The sequence below is a fragment of the Arctopsyche grandis genome, chromosome 10 (assembly GCF_051622035.1).
Source record: "Arctopsyche grandis isolate Sample6627 chromosome 10, ASM5162203v2, whole genome shotgun sequence".
Lineage (NCBI taxonomy): Eukaryota > Metazoa > Arthropoda > Insecta > Trichoptera > Hydropsychidae > Arctopsyche > Arctopsyche grandis.
Window position 1 is genome coordinate 264,760 of NC_135364.1, and position 18,434 is coordinate 283,193.

The following is an 18,434-nucleotide window of genomic DNA, read 5'->3' on the forward strand; positions in this document are numbered from 1 at the left end:
TAGTGGTGAATGTTGAATTATCTCGTACTTGATGTTACGAGTTCGATTCCCGCTAAGTCTCGCTATTGGCCAGACCTTGGTTTGTCAAGGTCGATCGTTTCTTATCAGAATTTGCCAATTTTTCTGATTTTCATTGAAACGATTCCTGTAAAATTGGCGTTTCCTTCCCAATGTTATGTTGCGAACCTCTAGTTATTGTTATATCTTAGGTTTCGCCATATTGCTCACCATAGATGTCTCTGTGGTTGTTTATCGAATATAAAATTCGTATTGTTATTTATCGTATTAATACGATATTTGTAATATCTGACGATAGATGTCAGATATTACAAATATGTTTAGATTTACATGTATCTATGTAATAATTATGTGGACCAGGAAGGCGCATTTGGGATTTACCTGTTAAGCCTTCCTGGTATATTTGTATATATGTATGTAAAATAAAAATAAAATAAAATAAAATATACATACATACATATGTATGTAAAAATGTATAATAGTTTCTTTGGGTAGAATTACATATGTATGCATATCCGCGTATGCTTGGATAATATGTATGCGCTTTTGTATTTTCTTGCATATCCTTAAAGATTTCCTCAAAGAAGTACATATGATTATGAGAATTCTAAAACATTTGATATAATAATATTTTATTTTATTTTTTATTTTATTTATTGTCACAAATCAATACACACTCGCCATTACAGATTTGCTCCAATGCGACGGGTGTACGTTAATGAAATACATAAACAATCAGAAATCAGAAATACAGTAATACATACATATACAATCAGATTTATAGATACATATACAATCAATATATAGAATATAACAATTAATCAGAAATAATAATCATAGTGACATCTATGGATTTCAGATTACTGTGTATAATTAATACAAATTATACACAGGCAGATTTTTGTGACAACAGGATTAGATTTTTAATACCAATTTTCAGGAACCGTTTCAGCAATGATCAGATAAAATTGGCAAACTCTGATAGAGAAACGATCGATTTGGAGTCACAAAACCCCCAAATCTAACCAGCAGTGGCGAGGACACGAACCTATGACCTCAGTGATGCTAAATATATACGCTATCACTAAGCCAAACTGCTGGCTGATATGTGCATAATATCACACACCCATTATAATCTAATCTACAATTGAATGTGATCATGAGTAGGTACACGTTGTTGTTGTAATATGATTAAATTTTCCAACAATCGTAGAGGATTATTATTGTCGAGTGGCGAAAGTAAATATTAATTGGTGGAGAGTTAGAAGAACACTTTCTGTAAGTGACAGAAGTAGGTCCCGATCCCGAGGGTGTGTGTTAAGTGCCGTGGAAATATAAAAATTGGAGTCTCTAAAGCCACTCTTAAAAGTTGTTTTATGGCGATGCGTTGCATTGGGAATAAGGAGTCCATTTAGCGTTTATTGGCGACGTAACCGGATACACCACTTTGTCATTTTTATTATAAGACGCCATCACTTCTATCTACTATACTTAAAACCGAAGGGAACGGACTCTACTACACTCCTTAAACTGTACCTTGTTAAAATTACATATATTAGCTATAACAACAAATTATAACTTCAACCGATAATCATATACATATGTACATATAACCAGCAGCGTGGATCACATTATGCTTTCGAGCAGAGTTTTCACGGTTCGATTCCCATTAGTAGCTCCTGGTCAGGCCTTGGTTTGTGACTCCAGGTCGATCATTTCCTATCATTTGCCAATTTTTCTAATTTTCATTGAAACGTTCCCTGTAAATCAGCATATCTTCCCTACATCTCTTGCAAATCTCAAGGTATCCCGTGTCTTGAGGATTGCCGATTTGTTTAATAAAAATTTTCTCCATAGATGTCACTGAGGATGATTTTTGTATAAATGGTTGTATTGATTGTATTGATCGTATTGTATCTGTTTTAGTACACTCGTCGCTTTGGAGCGATTTGTAAAGGCGAGTGTACATGTTCGATTGAAATAAAATACAATAAACCGAGAAATATATACATATACATATGTACATATGTAGATAATTTTATGATAAGGTATCTTCAAAGATGATTTAAGGAGAATGATTAAATTTAGAGAACGACTCCCTTGCCGTTGAATTTATGTACCTAACATATGTACAAATACATAAATTATAATATCACTACTCCTATGAGAGCTAATTTAATCGATAGTATAACATGCATACATATGTAATAAGTATGTACATACATACATACATATATAGACTAACATATTGCGGCATAAAGAAAAAGTTTAGAAAGCGCCATGTTCTATAATTTTGTGAAGAAAAAAGTCAAGTTTTGTAACCATAATGAAATGAAAGCCGCCTTAGCGAGTGACTTACATTTTAAAGGAGATATTTCACTTCTTTTTAAATATCACTTTGACGATAATGAACGTTGAACGACAGAATAAAAAACTGTAGGTATATTTATAATATATCTTTTTAAATTTCGGTATTCATTTCCAAGTGCTAATTCGAAAGCTTGTGAATATTATATTGGACAAATAAATTTAGGCTATATTAGAAAAACAAACCTCTTTTTTTTTTCTTATCAAAATATAAGTACAAATGTGTGTATATTCCATTATATGTATAATTAATCTACAAAATTGTCATGTTATAAATGCCATATAAATATTATAGATTATTCCATCAATTAAAATTTAAAATAAAATTGAGACATTCTCGGTTCATTAGACACTAGTATTAAAATGCATTTTATTTTGAAATTTCATTGTTGATTACCGAACTTTTTGGTACCAACAATGCATTGTGACGGTGTCGATGATGTTTTAGTGATCCCAGTTGTCTCCATCTATCTGTTTCTGGATTGTATTCGTAAGACTGGTCGCTACTACCGGCACCACCTAAATACATACATATGTATATGTAAAGTTATTCAATTGAAGATGGATGCATTTTGTTGCGAGTGTTGAATTTAATTTAAATCGTTACCGGCTATGATTATTTTATCGTTGAGGACGACCGCCTTAGTCCCGTCTATGTTGTCTGGTAGATCAGTGCCCTTCGTCCACGTTTGGTTCAACAGATTGTAACGAATCACTGATGTCAGACGACTGAACACTCTCAAATCAGTCGATCCTCCGATGACGAACAGTTGGTCGTCAAAAACTAGCGCCTACAAATACAGAAAATGATTGATTGTAATCACGCAAATTCTGATGTCTGATTGACCTTTTACTTTTATAAGTAATACTTATCGAGTAGTAATAACTCACTGCGCAGGAAGATCTAGCGAATGCCATGGGCGCGATAGAAGTCCATTTATTCATTTTGGGATTATAAACATGGACTGAATTCAATGCACCTTCTAGAGTTGCCCCTCCGACTAAATACATGTTTCCGTTCCATGATGCAGCAGCATGGTCAAAACGAGCCTGGGGCATTTGAGCTACGAAACTCCAGATTTGCTTTACCGGATCGAACCTGTCAATATTATATTACACATATATTAGATATATTCATTACGTATGTGCATTTGTATAGGTATGATAAACAAATATGTAAATATGTGCTGAAAAACGCACTGTTCAACAGTATCGAGAGCAACTTGCGAATCGTTCAAACCTCCACTGACGTACACAAATCCATCGACAACTGCAGCTGCACATGAATAACGTTCTCGTTGCATCCGAGGCAATGCACTCAATTGTTTCGAACGTATATCCAAAGACCAAACCTGAAAATTTCACATAATATACAATTAAAAAATACTGTACAGCTTTTTCTTGTTCTTTTGTACTTTCGATAATAATGATTTAAAATATAAGCCAAAATATGTCTTAAATGTCATCCGTAGAAAATTCCCAGTCGATTCGATTGGGATATTACATTAAAGAGGATTGAGGACTTGATGTTGAGAATTTAATATATAATATGTACAAATGTATGTATATGCATATGCACACGTACACGTATTCGAGCCAACGCGTATTTCTTTTTAACAATCGAAAATCAGCTCATTTAATTTTGGTTAATCGACTCGGCTAAGTTTCAATTACAATATTCGTCAGTTTATTCCAGGGGCGTCATTTCAGCTTTTCTTAGGGGAGGGGGCCAATTTTTAACCAGTAAGGAATGACTTTGTAGGGGGGGGGAGGGTGTTTTATATAAAAAAATGAGTGTATATAAAGTACAAAATAATCTTTCAAAGCAAGACAAACAACAAAACAAAATATATTTGGGAGTTAATATTTTTTTTCTGGGAAAAATCGACGTGTTTATACCTGACAGTGTTCTAAAGAATTTCAATATTTTATTTTTGTTGTTTTAGTATTTTAATTCAAATTCATAATAATGCATTAAACAACGTGGATAGTCCTGTTCAAATCTAGGGGGGGGGGGACTGCTCACCTCAAACCGCCCCAAATGACGCCCCTGGTTTATTCACTTGCATGAACACACATTCATGTACTCGAACATATTTCAGGATAATCAAACGCCCTAGAGTGGACTCAATTTAACCATAATATGATTGATATCACTTTTCAAATTTTTAAAAAGTAACTGTCATCGATATACAATATATACATATGTGTGTAATATACCTGATTCAAAGATTTCGAAGCTATTCCTCCGAATATCATTAGTTGTTCGTTAAAAACGACAGCAGGAAAAGTAGTCGTTTTAAGTTTAGTGTCAAAGAATATGGACCAAGAGTCATCGTCAGGATTGTACACTTCCACTTTACCGACACTCTAAAGTTATGGGAACACAAAATATTGATTATGCCAACTACTGATTAAGATCAAATCGAAATAATAATAAATAGATTGACTCACTTTGGAGTTGCGTCCGCCTACGACCAAAACAGTCTGTTCAATGGCGAAAGCTCTCGGCTTTTCTTGAGACGACTTTTTAGCCGATTCAGGGGAATTGTGCCATTCAATTGCATTCCAAACCAATCTGAAACATCGTCCTAGGTCATCATCACAAAGCGGTCTCACATTATCTGATATAAACTGAAATGATTCAATGCGAAATTGGTAATCGAATCTTTTGAATTGTTGATAATTTAATATATGTACCTATGCATGAATATTGTACCTGCTTAGATAGCTGTGTTAACCGTATGTCCTTCAGAAGGTCTTGAAATTGGAATTTTCTTTGAGACCAATTGTGTTGTGCCCACTTTTTCAGTCCTTCAAAGGCTTGCATTTCTGAATCTACACGTAAATTATCCGATTTGAAGACATTAGCTATATCGGAATAATTTAATTCCAACCACTCTTCTTTTGATATAATCTGTTGGAAATTTCACAAATATCGAATAGAAATTTCAAAAAACAATTAAAAACACAAGTACACATACTTTCTTAAAGTTTTCAATGATAAATTCTCTTATATAATCTGTCATCGCAGAGTTTTTCAATAACCCGGAAATTTTCACATACTTAAGAAAATTATTTTTATTTAATTGTGCTTTTAGTATTTTTATACATTCATCTTCTATTTGTGGCATGCCGAATATTTTGGATAGCGTAAAGATTTGCGGAGTTTGTTCGAATTTCCAATCTGAAATTAAACAAATCTTGAATCGTTTTATGTACATACACATGTATATATAAAAAAAATGGGACATATTATGTATATTATTTATATATTCATAGAAAAATATTTTACCCTTCGTTCTTTTAATTTATGAAGATATACATATATACATATATGTATGTATATAATAGTTTAATGACCTAAACCATTGCGTAAATATTATATGTACTTGCTTCAAAGTTAAATAAGTATAACTAATATACATATATTTGATAACAAAACAAACATTTAGTCTTACTGATAGTTTTATCACTGTGCATGTATTCAAATACAACTTGAACAGTCGTTGGATCAACATCATTAGTGTTTGGAATTGTCACTTCCTTATCACCATTCTTGAATAAATCCGAAAGATATGTACTACGAACAGTCAGCTTTTCTTTGTTTGCTGGAAATCTGTAAAATGAATTCTTGTTTAATATTACTACACAACAAAATTGCGCAAATATATATATACATATGTAAAAAAATTAATAAAACGTAACTTACCTATATTGACCGATTCGCAAGAAAACATCGCAGTTCCAACCATTCTGGCAGAATAAAGGACCACCTGTAAGCCAACACTATTTTTTATATACAATATTCCACACTCACATTTACCATATTTAACGCGATTAAAATAATCCTAACCGGGTATACAGAGTGGTACTTCACTATCCCAAACACCATTTGTGCAACGAAAAGGCCTTAAGATATGTTCTTTGCTGTATTCGTGGTACTGATTGCATCTTGGATAGATTATTGTGCCGTTCACCATATAATCATTACAATCCATCTGTTGAATTCCGTTATAACAATCGAATGCGATTGTAGGTTCTACTATCGACGGACATACACCTTCAAAAATTTACAAAGAAATATGGTTGGTATAATTATTGCAAATTAAATATGCACCTGCATATATATAATATTAGATTCATTTGTGTCGGCATTTTCCACTTAAAATTTACCAAAATAAAATACGTTTTCCTGAAATGACACCAGCCCCCACTTATGTATATTGTACCTGTATGTACGTAAGAGTACCTGGTACCTATTGTTTATACATAATCATTGTTTAGCACCAAAAAACAAGTATGAGTGTGAAATGAAATTTGTTTACACTTACGTGATTCTGCAGCATCGCAACATACTTTAAAGCGGGTGTTCAATTGTAAGCAAAGCGATTTTAGAACGAATTGCGTATCATTACGTCTTCTGGATGGATTTTCCCAAATTTCCTTCATTGGAGGACAGTCTTCGAGGAATATACATTGTCCTGGACGATTTGATTGAGTGACGCAGTTGCTTTCTAGAACAGTACGGAAACAACAATATGTATTTATGCAATATGAATAATAATTTAATACGTGTGTATTGTAATGTACACAAACCTTTTGCCCACGCGTGGAAAGCGAAATTGGCCAAAAATATTGCAAAAAGCAGAAGATGCCTCGACACGATCATAACGGTTGAAATCTATAGGACGACTGCATGCTATAATTATAAACAGTCAACAATCCGGTTTTTACAACGCAAAGCAGTTGTTTGCCGTCAGCCTTGTGAAATCTTCACCTCAAAGGTTATCGGAAATATGTACATGTGCAGATATCATACACATGTACATACATATATATATACAAAAATTAATATTTAAAACGACGAGGAAAACATTATTCGTAATAAGTAATGTGTGTATGATATTTGAATATTCCAAATTTATTTCTGAAAACTTTACATGGAAATAAATAAAACATTTTGAAAAAAATAGGCACAAAACTATAATGACTAAAGCGCGAAATGGCAAAGTTTCAAAATGATCGGAAGAATGTGGGAAATCCCACCTGAATCATTAGCGAAGTGAAACATACATACATATATAAAGACTTGTATTCGACCATCGATACAATATTATTTTTTATCCAATTTTCCTCTTTACTTATAACTTAAAATGTTGACCACTGATCTACATATACGACGCCTTGTCGACATTCAGTACCAAATAAAAATAAAAGTTAAAAATACATTTATTATTTATTTATTTATTTTTTATTTAATTTACACCAAGAAGGCCTAACAGGTAAACCCAATGCGCCTTCCTGGCCAAAGACAATTATATAAACATATATGTACACCATCCATATATACACAAATACTTACACGTATACACAAATACACATATGTGCATACATACATAAATATAAAAATACACATATATACATATACATACATACACACCTACACACATATATATATATATATATATATATATATATATATATATATATATATATATATATATATATATATATATATATATATATATATATATATATATATATATTCTTCAGCCTTCAGATAGAGCAGGCAGGGTTTAGGGCAAATTTCAGCACAATGGACCACCTCCAAGTAGTTGGCGAACTAATCGAGCGCGCCAACGAATATCAACGGCCATTGTGCCTAGGTTTCGTCGATTATGAGAAAGCCTTCGATACAGTTAGTCATAATGCAGTAATTAACGCTCTAAAAACACAGGGAGTGCCGGAACCCTATGTGGGACTGTTAGCTGCAATATATAAGAATGCCACAGCTTCGGTTAAAATTTTTTCAGGTACAGATAGATTTAGCATAGGAAAAGGAGTAAGACAAGGAGATACAATCTCGCCCAACTTGGACACTGAACGACAAGATGCAAAATAAAATCCAATGCACTCAAAGAAGTATGGAACGCTGTATGCTTGGCATAACGAGGAAAGACAGGAAGCGGAACACGTGGGTGAGAAATATGACAAGGGTAGTGGACATAGTGGATAGAGTGAAGAGATTGAAATGGCAATGGGCGGGTCACGTAGCTAGGAGGATGGACGAAAGGTGGACAAAAGAAGTGCTTGAATGGTACCCGAGAGAAGGCAAAAGAGTAAAAGGAAGACCGCAAGGAAGATGGGTGAACGAAATTAGGAAAATGTGCGGAATGAGATGGATGAGTGTTGCGCAAAACAGAGACGAGTGGAAGCGTGTTGGAGAGGCCTTCATCCAGCAGTGGATGGCGAATGGCTGTAAATGATGATGACATAATAAATATTCGAAATGACTAAGTTCTTTAAGTTCTACATATATATTTTTGATGCTTGTTTATGTTCGATGGCCAGCAAGTAATTCGAGACTATTTAGTCTTGATTGATGAGAAATTCTGAAATCCGCCTTATGTCATTCGCACTTTGTACAAAAAAAAAATAAAAAAAAACTACTGGTTTATAAGTGTAATAAGTCTAACTATCAATCACAAAAATTACGAGATTAAAATATTCACGAAATGTCGCTTAGCACTACGCTCGTTTCCAATTAGGTTAACATACTGAAATTAAATCAATTTTTTTGTGGATTTGATATTCTAACATTATTTTACATTTTTATGGAAATGTTTTAATTATGGTTCCCGTCTTTGTTTTAACTAGGATTTATTTAATAATTTTACCATCTTAGGTCACGATAATTATCATAATTTTTTTTTTGGTAACGCCACATTGCCAGCCCAGGCGTTGATTGTAAAAATACATATGTATATGTATGTGAGTATTTATGTGCATACATATGAAAGTACATACTTATATGATTAAGAATGACCTAATTTTAACGCAATTTTTTTAAATTGTGTATGTTTTGTTTTAACTTTCGATATTTTTAGATTGATAATAATTCTTCTCGAGAATTTCTGGAGACTTTTTTTGTTTTTTTTTTTATTTCTCGATTTTCGAGAAATTTTATGATTTCTCGGGAATTCTCGAAAAGGGTTATTTATATAAAGGACAACAACGAAGATACTGACGATGATGAGGAAAATGATGAAGAAATCACTGAAGATGCATATAATGAATACGTATCTGATATTCTTTGTTTTTTATAATTTGTGATTATTATTATTATTATTATTAGTTGTTTGTGTATGTATGTATGTATATATATATATATATATATATATATATATATATATATATATACATATGTTTTTTTTGTCATGTCTGATTTCTTTAGTTATTATTTTGTTTCTTTTCTTTTCTGTTATACTTTTGACCATTGTGGCGCATTAGGAATTCCTGTAATGCTACAATGGTCTAAACTTTAAATAAATAAATAACTCTAACGTTGAAATTATAGAGGCTGTAGATATCCAAATGCGAAAAACAATCAACTAAATGTTTTCGAAAGATTGTGAATTTTTTTAAAAAGTCTTCAATTAAAAATTGCGTATTACAAAAATTTGTACAAGAAATTCTAAGCCCGCTTTAAAGGTCACGGAATTTGACCCTTAAAGCCCTCAACATGAGGCCACCACCCCCCCGACGAATACAGTCCAAGAGACACTTTCGTCGGAGAACGAGACGGTTGTTCATGAATATCGCACAAGAACAACCGCACATCACTGTTCTAATAAAAAAAACCACACTGTACATAACCAAGTACAAAATTAACAACAACGCATGAACACATAAAGCGCGCATGCGGTAGGAAACAAAACCTGAGATGTGCCGTGCGAATGCACGCACACCTCAAGTAAACATACATGTACGCATGATTAATGTACAAGAAATTGAAAAAAAAGATCAATCACCGATTTTGGATTGTAAAACCAGGTGGAATACATTGGAGATGACGATTTTTAAGAATAAAAAGTTCAGCCCAAAAGGCTTAATATGGATAACGAAGAATTCGTTGAAACAGCTGAAATGTTAATGACAGCATTGAAACCCATTCGAATTACAATCGAATTTTTGATCAGAGAAGATGCGACGTTGCTATCTACGGAAGGAGTACTGAAATTCTAATTCAAAACGTTAGAAATGATCAACAATCAAATAAGTTTGGGACTACTTAATGAAATTAAAAATGAGATAAGCAAAAGAAGATACAATAAAATTGTATCATTGTATAAATTTCTTCAAAACCCTAATATACACAATCAACAGGAAGAAGATTCATTTTTAAAACTTGTATATACATATGTATAGTATATATGTACATATAGTACATATTTATGTATAGTATATATGTATATTTATATTTATATATGCATATTTTTTTGCAAAAGAAGTTGGTGATGAAGGGCGACGCGGAAATTGGATTTTTCCCTCAACTCCTTTTGATCTGGTTGCCGCCATTACCATCGTTGCGGGGCGCAAAGGGTTAAGGGCCAACTCGCAAATTGTGCGACACTTGAGCGAAACGCGTGCCTCTGATGGAAGATGTTATTAATTAAAATTAAAAATCGACCGCATGCTACTTTCCAAAGGGTAATTTTAGCCCCCATTTCTGATATTTTCTTTTATTTCTTTGAATTTTGGTCGCAAGATTCGAACAGTAATTAATTTGACGAAATGTTAATTTAAAATATCAAACGAGTCAAAGAAGCCAATTTCAATTATTTTCTTCGACCATTTAATTAGAAAATATATTTCATCGGAAGCTTTCATTTAATAGCTCAATAGCTTAAATTGCCTGGTCCTACCCAGAAACCGATTTTAGATTGTCGATAACTTCGTTTCAATGATTTGCATTTAGTCAGTGGTACTCACAAAGAAGAGTACACACATACATACATAAAAAGTGTGAAAATTGCAAAACTACAATATTTGGAGAAAAGGAGGGAAGGATCTTCGACAGAGAGTATAGAAATTTGATATTTTATTGGAATACTTCAGAGTACAAATACAATATGTACATATACATATGTACATACATAGGTACAACTGTAATTTTATAGAAGATGTGATATTTTAGGGTACGCGTGGAAAAGATCCAGTCCACCCACCCCTTATCTCCCAGCCGTAATTAACTCGCCCCCAACGTTAACATTTCATTATGAACGCGTGACTAATTTGTGTCAAGAGCCAAATTATTTTTATTCGCGCCACCACCATCAGACCAGCTATGCAAAAAAGACAATGAACAAATTTACTTTATTACGTTTTCCTTCGTTGAGAGACTTAATAATACATTTTTTTAAATTGAAAAGAATACGAAATACCTACACATACGTATGTATGTACGTGCATATGACAAAAATAGTTAATGAATATTTTTAACACATTTTTTTTTATTCGCATTATGAGAGCATCTAAACTTATCGAAACTATTTCAACAAAAACATACAAATATTTCTTTGATTGGGTGGACATTTAGAGTTGCATTAATTAACTTAAAGAAATTTTTGAGCCTTCTCAGTAGAACAAAATTGAAAATGGATATATGTAAGGAATCACTTATGTATGTAGAACATTTGACACCGTTACACATATTATATTTACATACATACATATGTATAGGTACAAAATGGTTATAATAATATTAGATATTTGGGAAGCATACCGTGTCCAAAAGTTTTTCAACTAAGCTTAGGTATTTTTATTATACATAGATATGTACCTGATATTTTATGAATTTACATACATATGTATGTATGTATGTATGAATATTTGATAAAGTGACATGAACAGTCTTCTCTAACAATATTATCACACGGTCGAAAATAAACACCTCAATTTGTCGGAGTAATGGGGCGTGATGAATCACAACCCGGGGAATAAGCATAAATAGGCCGGAGAACCCTAAAACTCCCACCACCACCGCCACTGGCGTTCTAGAAAAAAATACGAATTCATGCAAATTAATTTAGGGGCTCATTTGTTCCTTTTGATGGCGAGATCAAAAAAAGGACTCCTTCTTAATAGCTTAATTTTTCATTTTCCGATGGGAGACGAGGGAGGCAAACCCGCGTGCAGATGAAAAATTAGAAGATATTAATTTAGGGAGCATGAAAACGGTGGCGGTGTGAGAGAGGGTGAGGTGAGATGGGGTGGGTTGGGGTGGTTCGAGAACAGTTTTTGATCAAAGCGTTAAGAAAATGTATGGACGCCATTAGGTGCGGTTGATCGCACCTCAACGAACTGCCGTTTATTTTTATTTAAAAAAAATCTCACTTACCAAACATGCACACGACTTCATATTTTATGTACTATTACATACATATTTATTTAATTTTTTATTTATAATAATAATAACAATAAAATGACCAGTGTGACCTGACAGGTTGCCCCAAAGCGTCACACCAGTTTTACAAAACAAAAGAAAGAAAATAACAAAATTAAAACAATAAAAATTCCAATAATTCATCTCATTCAAATAGTCTCGTGTTGAATCTCAAGAAACTAACCAGCTCATCAACATGACAATTGAAAAGGTGCTCCAAAGGCTCATCAATCACATTAAGGAACCGGATAGCCTTTACAAGAGACGATTTATTGAAAGCAGGTGTTTTCGCAGGAATAAGTTGAAAAAGTAAATGATGACGCAAAGCTCTACCGCATTCAGGCGCCGAAAATTTTAATTCTAATAAAATCGAAGGGTTGTCGATTCTTCCCTTTAATACTCCAAAGAAATATTTGGAAATGGCAATAATTCTTCTCGAAGATAAGAAGAGTCAAAGCCTAGCATACCTTGTAAAAAGGCAGTGGGAAATAAATATGGGTAATATATAAAGGCATCTAAGAAATATTTTTTGAACTCTTTCTATCAAGAGAGAGAATTTAATTTCAGTGGGACTCCAAATTACAGACCCAAACTCCAATATGCTTCGGACAAGCGAACAATAAAGTAACACCATTATGTACTTATGTATATTTTATATTTATACTAGCTGAGCCTGGCATTCGTTGCAATGCCACAATAACGCAAGCAATTCCCGTTCCCGTTTATCAATGTGTTTCGATAAGTGAATGCTTCAGTTTCAAATTAATACTTAATAATCAAATTAAATTACAGTAATGATAATTTGTCGGAAAAACCCAGGCAGCGAACACATTTGAAATTATTCAATTGTTTGTTTATTTTATCCTAAAAACCCAGGTGGCGACGCGATCACATTTTAGATTATTGCGTTGCAATGCCACTCATTCCCGTTTTTGGGTGATTTTTTTACGGAAACCATCGTAAAAAAAATTTGACGTATGGCAATAAGCTATAGGGTCAATGCATTTGTTAGATGGTAGAACTGATGAATCGGGCCACCGGAAACATGAATGCGTCAGAGCCAGATCGCTATGGGACACATTCGAGGACACTTGTGTCTGGGAATGGCGCTTTCTCAAATTCCCCACGTGGAAATCTTCATCACAATCAAATATCGAAGTCTTCAGATACTAATGAAGATGTAGAGTGAGGCAAAGCAGGTGGAGTGGAAATTAAGTATATTTGTATGTACATATATGTACATATGTAATACATTAAAAGTTAAATGCTCGACCGTATCTGTTACTTTGAATACGATTATATTTTGATTTCTTCATGTTATACGACATATGTACATACATATGTACATAGTTACATAAGTTTCAAATCTCTTAACTTGTCTACTTCAAAGTTGTTCTGCACTGTTGAAATGATACATACGTACCTTGGAAGGGATTCACGTGAAGGTACCATCAGGAGACTCGGTTGGGCGGAGGGAGGGGTGGGGTGTTGAGGAAAGGGACAGTGGGTGGGTGGGTGGATACGTGTAAGTGGACGATGGGATTGGTTGGATGTCGAACAGAGGCGATAAGCGCTCGTTGTGGCCGAATGGCTTTATTGGCGGCGCCCTGGGACACGGCCTTCCTTACCCCGGATACCCCGCACTGATATCCAACTACTGTAATGAACGTGTCGCCGCCGAAAGAAACCCATTCGAGAGACACTCTTTTCGAAATTGAACCACATCACCCTCCTTACTTAATCCACGCCTTACCTATGTACATACATACGAGTACATACATATGTATATGTATCAACAGAACGTTAATATGTTATTCCATTCTTATCGCGTGTTGTATTAATTTACATGTTTCAGGTACGAAAATATGCAGTTCGTATTCGGCTGGAAAATATTATAGATTTTCTGGCGGTTTTTAAAAGCTTTTATTTAGTTTTTTTTTGATACGCATAATAGTACAAGCACATAAATTTATGTATGCACATACTTACTGGAAGGATGAGATATTTTTCATTATTAATTAAATGAGATTTAAGGTAGCCTTTAAACTACTATAATCAATCAAAACTGTTTGTAGCTAAGTAAACTGTGTATGTACATATATGTATATGATGACTATTATGACTAGTATATGTATAACAGAATATATGACTAGTGTTGTAACCGATGAAATATCATTGCAAGGGTAGGCAAGTTAACAAAAACTAAATGTGTCGGTCCTGTGTTTGATCCTCACGCGGTCGAATTTTTTTCAAATAGCTTTTAAATATATTTAATTTCATATTTATATTTAAATTAAATATATTTAAAATCTATTAAAGCTAAAAATTAAATACGAATAATTATAAATAAGATAATCTATAAAAAAATGTAAACAAAAAACCTAATGTACTAAAATATAAAAAAAATATTATAAAATAAAATAAAAAGGCAATTTAAACAATATTTCAATATGTACAAATGTACGGCAATATTATCTATAAATACATATATAAAATGTGTGGGATTTCATAATTAGGATTTCAATCAAAATTGTGATCCCGGCTTAAACTAATGTAATTAAATATATTACTAAGAGGCTTGGGCCGCTTAATTACGTATGTAATGATATAAAGGCGGTCTATTTGCCTATAGGAAACATTGATAGCAAAAAGTATACATAGAAGTTTCTTTATTTTGTTATTATATCTTCGTATACGTTTTGGCAGCGGTTTGGCTGTGACGTACATATTTATTTATTTACATACATATGTATATACAAATATACCAGGAAGGCTTAACAGGTAAACCCCAAATGCGCCTTCCTGGTCCACATAATTATTACATAGATACATGTAAATATAAACAATATCTGACATCTATCGTCAGATATTACAAATATTGTATTAATACGATAAATAACGATGAATAACTTTCATGTAACAATACGAATTTTATATTCGATAAACAACCACAGAGACAGCTATGGTGAGCAATATGGCGAAACCTAAGATATAGCAATAACTAAAGGTTCGCAACAGAAAATTGGGAAGGAAACGCCAATTTTACAGGAATCGTTTCAATGAAAATCAGAAAAATTGGCAAATTCTGATAAGAAACGATCGACCATGACAAATCAAGGTCTGGCCAATAACGAGACTTAGCGGGAATCGAACTCGTAACATCAAGTACGATATAATTCAACATTCACCACTAGACCCCGCCACTGGTTAGCCACTGGTTGACCACCACACCACTAGACCACGCATATGTATGTAGAATCGAAACGACTATTATAGTACGGCGAGCGTTATCTCACACACACAGAATAGCGATATTATATATATGATACGTCATCATTTGATGTTCTGAGCCAATTTACAACATTGCTTGGAGTTATGTATTTGTTTTTTGATATATGTACATACATATGTACGTACGTATTGTGTGGCCATCGAAAAAGGCGTTCTTTTCAGAAGGCGTAAATTTTCCGGGATTTTAGTGTTCGTTCGTATAAATCCGGTCGGGGTGTTCTTTAAGCGATCTTATCCCGGCGGCAAATCTAACGCCATCTAACGCCAGCTCGCCACCAAAAAGATCACACGGTAAATGAAGGGGCCGAAGCGTCGCTCCTGAGAGGTTGTTACACACCATCCGAGAGGACGACCACAAAAAAAGGGCAAACGAAACGGCCAGCATTTCCCCGGAGGGCCGTTCCGGAAAATCGCAGCTTTGCAGCCCACAAAATTACAGACAAGAGATCGTTCGCCCGAGGCTCGACAATCGCGTTAAGCCGAGCTAAGCTGGCCACGACCGCCTGCCCACCCGCCCTCTTACAACCCCACCCACTCACTACTCCTATTTCATTGTCTTTGCTTCTTGTCGCGGTGAGACGCTGTGCCCTAGTCTCAAACTACTGATAAAAACGGTCAAAATTATAATACGCCAGATATTATTACTATTGTAGATTAACTTGCCAAGAAAAGACTCGGAGCTCCGATCCACATCTCAATGATTGAGAACGAGCTCATTCTAAACTGCTGGCTAAATATGTATATATACCTACGCACATACAAAAATACATACTATGTCTGAAAACAATGGCCTCTATTTAACCGATTAGTAAAAAATTCACATTTTGATCAGTAAAAAAAACATTTGGTAGGTAAAATAATGGATTGATCAATGAATATAATAAATGCTCAGTTGCTATGCGACCAGTTATTAAATATAAGTATTTAAATAATATGAACAGTAATTAAACCAAAATAATCAGTAGATAAAACGAAATGATAAGGTTTTAAAATAAATGATCAATTATATTAAATGAAAAGATCAGTTTTACGCATTCTGACAAAAGAAGTAGAGTTAATGTTGCCATATCGGATCGTTTTCGGTAGTGTACTCCCCATCTGCGTACGTTTCTTTATTTACACCGGACCACGCGTTGATAAAATCTGACATTCACTGGTGTTTTGATTTCTCAGTTTTTCACCTGGCTTTATTTATGTGTTTGACCCGGCTTTAACAACTATGCTTTTTTTTAATAAATACCGACCCTAACAACCTATGTTATCTTAAATGAATATGGCCCACCTTAACTTAATCTAACCTAACTTGACCCTTAAATAAATAAGTGTTGGCTGCTAAGATCTAAGATGGGCGACGCGCTATCATCCAACTGTCAAAAATTATAAGACTCTTGGGAAAAATAAATATTTTTCCCAAGAGGAAAAATATGGGAATGTGTTCTAAGGGGGCTTCGAGATTTTTCAGTGGTGGAGGAGAGCTTTCAGATAACAATAATAAAATATAACTTTTGTAGAAAATTACAGTATCGTTCTGGGATCCAACGCTTTCTATGCGTTCGTGTTCGTCCGGTCGGTAGTGTGGTGCGATATTACACGGAAAATTGTTCCTGTCGAGGAAAACCGTCGGAAAAGATGAGCGCGGATAATCCGAGGAAGAAAGCGTTCACGTTAAAGGAAATCGGCTTTCGGTTAACGGTCATCCCGCGATCCGGTCTAATCGCCTTTTGCTATCTGCCGGATCTCGGATTCGGAACTTGGCCGGATAAAGGAGAGAAAGGAAAATCCGACGACGGCCGCAATCGGAAAAGTGTCATCAAATCGCGGTGAAATCAAACCGTTTTGTGAAATCAAACCGTTTTGCCAGGGCCACTCGTCACGGTCGCATCAAGGGAACGGAAAGCGCCCACTCGCAAAATTCTCAACCTAACCTAACGATCTATTTACTACACAAAATTGTACAATTTAGGTATCATCTACAATGATTATGTGTATCATCATCGTTCACAATCATTCGCCATCCAATACTGGATGAAAGCCTCTCCAATTACAATATTTATTATAGATAGGAAATACCGGTAATATTGAAATATTGTACGGTTTCCCGATGACTTTAAGCAAACACAAAACATTTATTATATTTCATCGATATATGAACATATGTACATATGTAACAGTTGGGCTGAAAAGTTCGTAGGCTAGCATAGAAAAAATCTTTTTTTTGTTAGAATTTGATTTTATTATTCAATATAGTTGCCTTCGAGGGCGATACAACGATTATAGCGGTCATACAATTTTTCGATACCATTTTTAAAATAGGCTTCAGTTTCGGCGATTACCTCTTCATCGGCGCAAAATTTCTGTCGAGCGAGCATCCTCTTGAGGTCTGAGAACAGGAAAAAGTCGCTGGGGGACAGATCTGGAGAATGCGGTGGATGCAGAAGCAATTCGAAGCCCAATTCATGCAATTTTGCCATCGTTTTCATTGATTTGTGACACGGTGCATTGTCTTGATGAAACAGCACTTTCTTCTTCT

The 18,434-nt window shown here is 34.2% G+C and overlaps 1 protein-coding gene across 2 annotated transcripts; it reads right to left on the minus strand.

Annotated features, from left to right (window-relative positions):
* Nucleotides 1-676: 676 nt before the first annotated feature.
* LOC143918381 (kelch-like protein 35) lies at nt 677-7,154 on the minus strand. Of its 2 annotated transcripts, XM_077440267.1 has the most exons (13): nt 6,985-7,154; nt 6,720-6,902; nt 6,242-6,448; nt 6,098-6,161; nt 5,847-6,004; nt 5,370-5,572; nt 5,105-5,302; nt 4,840-5,019; nt 4,606-4,755; nt 3,586-3,737; nt 3,277-3,484; nt 2,993-3,176; nt 677-2,904 (listed from the first exon to the last, which is right to left on the minus strand). In XM_077440267.1, exons 1-13 carry the CDS (start codon nt 7,055-7,057, stop codon nt 2,756-2,758), a joined length of 2,109 nt encoding a protein of 702 aa, XP_077296393.1. In that variant the 5' UTR covers nt 7,058-7,154; the 3' UTR covers nt 677-2,755. The 2 variants fall into 2 exon arrangements, with proteins under 2 accessions (XP_077296393.1, XP_077296395.1); XM_077440269.1 differs by lacking the exon at nt 4,606-4,755 and having other exon boundaries at nt 6,985-7,112.
* Between the last annotated feature and the right edge of the window lie 11,280 nt (nt 7,155-18,434).

Bases quoted from the DNA above. Each gene is read 5' to 3' on its own strand.
- LOC143918381 (XM_077440267.1), bottom strand. From the start codon at position 7,057: ATGATCGTGTCGAGGCATCTTCTGCTTTTTGCAATATTTTTGGCCAAT. The intron at 6,162-6,241 runs GTTAGGATTATT...GTTGGCTTACAG, and splicing joins AGTACCACTCTGTATACCCG to GTGGTCCTTTATTCTGCCAG. The intron at 3,738-4,605 runs GTATATTACACA...TGAAATTTTCAG, and splicing joins CTTCGAAATCTTTGAATCAG to GTTTGGTCTTTGGATATACG.